The sequence below is a fragment of the Oncorhynchus kisutch genome, unplaced genomic scaffold (genome assembly GCF_002021735.2).
Source record: "Oncorhynchus kisutch isolate 150728-3 unplaced genomic scaffold, Okis_V2 Okis07a-Okis12b_hom, whole genome shotgun sequence".
In the NCBI taxonomy this organism is placed as follows: domain Eukaryota; kingdom Metazoa; phylum Chordata; class Actinopteri; order Salmoniformes; family Salmonidae; genus Oncorhynchus; species Oncorhynchus kisutch.
This window is the reverse complement of record NW_022261984.1, coordinates 7,044,976-7,049,240: the sequence shown is the minus strand read 5'-3', so window position 1 is coordinate 7,049,240 and position 4,265 is coordinate 7,044,976. Positions and strand designations below refer to the sequence as shown.

Below are 4,265 nucleotides of genomic sequence, written 5' to 3'. Positions count from 1 at the left end.
TGGGTCGGTGGGCGGTGGGTCGGTGGGCCGGTGGTTCGGTGGGAGCCACAGAAAGAGAAACAGACATGTGTTAACTGGGTGCGTAGCTAGTGACTCAAACTGGGTCAGAGGGTAAAGGTGAAGGGTCAAACATTCCTAGACAACCCCCCTCAACACACACACACAGCCAGTCCGCAGCAGAGCCAGAGAGAGATAGGAGATCCATGTCACACCTGCTGATGGAAGACTCTTATCTGTGCTGCGTTGGAACAGATTTTAATACATGTTTTAATGTAGCCTTGATTTAACTGCACAGATAATACTGTTTGTGGGGAGTTGTCTGGTTTAGTCACTATAACAGGACTGTCTCTGCTGAGGGTCCTACTGATGAGGACTAATGGAGAGGGGGAGAGAGAAGGAGAGAGGTGGGAGAGAGGGGGAGGGAGAGAATCTGTTTGTGTCTCGGTCTGTGTGAGAATCTGTTTGCATTATTAGGCTGAATAAGGTGCTATAAGGCTGAATAAGGCATTGTAAGGCTGAATAAGGTGCTATAAGGCGGAATAAGGCATTAATAGGCTGAATAAGGCATTGTTAGGCTGAATAAGGCGCTATAAGGCTGAATAAGGCATTATAAGGCTAAAGAAGGTGCTATAAGCCTGAATAAGGCATTATTAGGCTGAATAAGGCATTATAAGGCTGAATAAGGCATTATAAGGCTGAATAAGTCATTATAAGGCTGAATAAGGCGCTATAAGCCTGAATAAGGCGCTATAAGGCTGAATAAGGCATTATAAGGATGAATAAGGCGCTATAAGGCTGAATAAGGCATTGTAAGGCTGAATAAGGCATTATAAGGCAGAATAAGGCCCTATAAGGCTGAATAAGGCACTATAAGGCTGAATAAGGCACTATAAGGCTGAATAAGGCCCTATAAGGCTGAATAAGGCGCTAAGGCTGAATAAGGCGCTAAGGCTGAATAAGGCATTATGCTGAATAAGGCATTATTATGCTGAACAAGGCACTGTAAGGCTGAATAAGGCACTGTAAGGCTGAATAAGGCGCTATAGGCTGAATAAGGCACTGTAAGGCTGAATAAGGCGCTATAAGGCTGAATAAGGCATTATGCTGAATAAGGCATTATTATGCTGAACAAGGCACTGTAAGGCTGAATAAGGCACTGTAAGGCTGAATAAGGCGCTATAGGCTGAATAAGGCACTGTAAGGCTGAATAAGGCGCTATAAGGCTGAATAAGGCGCTATAAGGCTGAATAAGGCGCTATAAGGCTGAATAAGGCATTATTAGGCTTTATTAAAAAAGCAGAGAATAGCAACCACTGTGGTGAGACAAAAGGCAATATATTCAGCGTTCAAATCCCTTGAGATACTGCTGTCTTTCTATCCTCCAGATACTGGAGAATACATCCAACAATAAAGACAAAGACAACAACAACAAAGACAACAACAACAAAGACAACAACGACAACAACAACAACACAGTAAAATCCCAATCAGAAACCGTCCTGATCAAAAGAATAACATAAAAACACATGACTGAAGCAGATGATGTTCAGTGGTCAAAACAGAACAGGTCTATAGAGGCCCAGTCCAGGAGGAGCTCTTCTCATAAACAATCTCCAATCAGAAACCCATTATGGGTCAATTATTACCTCACAGAGAGAGAGAGAGGTCATCAGAACACTTATTAAGAACATGTACGTGTTCCGCTCATACAAAAACAATCCATGGCCCGGGTCCATAGAACAGGTCCATTATGACGGCATGATGGGTGGACTGGCGGCCAATGTGAGAGGACCCACGAGTCAAATGACCAGGCTTAAAGGTTCCGAGACTGTTCTAGTCATTCTATTTCTGTTTCCACCTCTCTGATCCCTCCCAACATGCCTCAGGATTCCACTACTAAACATAGAACTAGAACGGCTGCCTGTCTGCCCATTATGACGCCGTTGACATGAATAGGGAGGCCCGTTCTACTCCTTCTACATTCCTCTGTTTACAAATGTACATGAGATATATATCGTCATGGTAACAAAATGCATGGTCTGTCTTCAATACAGTAGGATGTTGGGTTTAAATGTTTTGCCCCCCCCCCCCCATGGGATTTCTGGAACCATATTCATAAAGAATGTCAGAGTAAGAGTGCTGATTTAGGATCAGTTTGTCCTTTTAGATTGTAATGAATAAGAGAGGGCACCTGATCCCAGACCGGCAGCCCTATTCTGAGACCTGCTTTATGTACACAGTCCCTGGTGCTTCAGACAGCAAAGTGCTTGGTCACCATCCAACTCCAAGTCATTATTACTGTGGTCTGATTGACAGCTGTCTGATGGAATAACAAGATAATACAACAGGCAGTAAAACACACCACTTCACTGGTCTGGTAGAGATCCGGAGTCTGTTGACGTTATTATTATTATTTTTTTAAATCCACAATAAACGTTAATATGGGGAAGAATATTGAAAAGGAAAATCCTTTTATCCTTCAGCCTCCAAGATGCAGGAAGAGGAATGCTGAACACCAAAGAGGATGTAGAACCATTCTCCTTAGCAACCAAGATGCAGGAAGAGGAATGCTGAACACCAAAGAGGATGTAGAACCATTCTCCTTAGCAACCAAGATGCAGGAAGAGGAATGCTGAACACCAAAGAGGATGTAGAACCATTCTCCTTAGCAACCAAGATGCAGGAAGAGGAATGCTGAACACCAAAGAGGAGGTAGAACCATTCTCCTTAGCAACCAAGGGGGGGAAAAAAAAATGACAACTTCTACTCACAAAATAGATAGCCTGGTCCCAGATCTGTTTGTGTTACCATGCCAACTACATCGCTGTCGTGGACGAGACAAACGTGACATTGAGTTCGTGACAAGGAGTTGATGACAGCACAAAAACAGACTGGAACTCAGGCTACAAAGCGGAGCGACACAACAGCCTTAAAACAGAGGCTCTCTGTTAGAGCTGCAACACACAGAGCCATCTGCAATCAGCAACTTCACAACGACGTCGCGCTCATCTCTTCCCCCACCACCAGGCCTCTCTGGGAGGGACTAGGGGTTAGAGGTCAAGGGCTAGAGGGCATAAGGATCCAGTGACGGAGAGATCCAGTGTCGTCCCACGAGGTCCCTCTTCTCCACTTCTCTCCTCTGTCTATCCATTCATCAATATCTCTAGTCCCTCTTCTCCACTTCTCTCCTCTGTCTATCCATTCATCAATATCTCTAGTCCCTCTTCTCCACTTCTCTCCTCTGTCTATCCATTCATCAATATCTCTAGTCCCTCTTCTCCACTTCTCTCCTCTGTCTATCCATTCATCAATATCTCTAGTCCCTCTTCTCCACTTCTCTCCTCTGTCTATCCATTCATCAATATCTCTAGTCCCTCTTCTCCACTTCTCTCCTCTGTCTATCCATTCATCAATATCTCTAGTCTCTCTTCTCCTGTTCTCTCCTCTGTCTATCCATTATTAATCAATGTCTCTCTTCTCCACTTCTCTTCTCTGCCCATCGCCCCCTTCCGTGTCTTTGCTCCATCTCTCGTCTTCTCCCCTCTTTCCGTGTCTCTGGACTGGTGGGGTCAGTACCTCAGTACCAGGTCAGGGCTGAACACCACGGAGTGTCTGGGTATAAGACACAATGGACAGACCTGAACCTGAGAGAGAGAGAGAGAGAGAGAGAGAGAGAGAGAGGGGCAGAGAGGGGGAGGGAGAGAGAAGGAGAGGAGAGGGAAGAGATGGGGAGGGAGGGAAAGAGAAAGAGGGAGAGAGGGGGGGAGTGAGAGAAGGGAGAGAGAGGGGGGAGTGAGAGAAGGGAGAGAGAGGGAGAGGGAGGGAGAGAGAAGGAGGGGAGGGGGAAGAGATGGGGAGGGAGGGAAAGAGAAAGAGGGAGAGAGGGGGGGAGTGAGAGAAGGGAGAGAGAGGGTGAGAGAGGGAGGGAGGGAGAGGGAAGAGATGGGGAGGGAAAGAGAAAGAGGGAGAGAGAAGGGGGGAGAGAGAGAGAAAGAAGTGAGAGAAGGGAAATTAATTTGACACCGCATGGAAACTGCCTGCTGTGACTTTTAATACAACAACTTGAAAACACATAATAGAGAGAGTTTTGCACGCAAACACTCACTTAGACAATGTAGGCTCTCAAAGTACACACACACACAAACCCTATATTACCTGGTAGGGTCTTCGTCCAATGAGAGCGCTCCTCTTACATTGATTATGTTTCTCTTACTGTCAACCGCTCCATAACTCAGAGTCACCTGAAACGGCAACACACACACACA

The 4,265-nt window shown here is 45.8% G+C and overlaps 1 protein-coding gene across 1 annotated transcript in view; it reads right to left on the bottom strand.

The window, feature by feature from the left end:
* Positions 1 to 1,268: 1,268 nt before the first annotated feature.
* The window catches only part of LOC116360195 (beta-1,3-N-acetylglucosaminyltransferase lunatic fringe-like), a 24,774-nt gene continuing 21,777 nt past the window's right edge, over positions 1,269 to 4,265 (bottom strand). Inside the window, exons 7-8 of the mRNA XM_031815064.1 lie at positions 4,156 to 4,241; positions 1,269 to 3,644 (exon numbers count right to left, since the gene is read on the bottom strand). Of these exons, the coding sequence (XP_031670924.1) occupies positions 3,578 to 3,644; positions 4,156 to 4,241 (153 nt within the window). The 3' untranslated portion in view covers positions 1,269 to 3,577. The remainder of the gene's footprint in view (positions 3,645 to 4,155; positions 4,242 to 4,265) is intronic.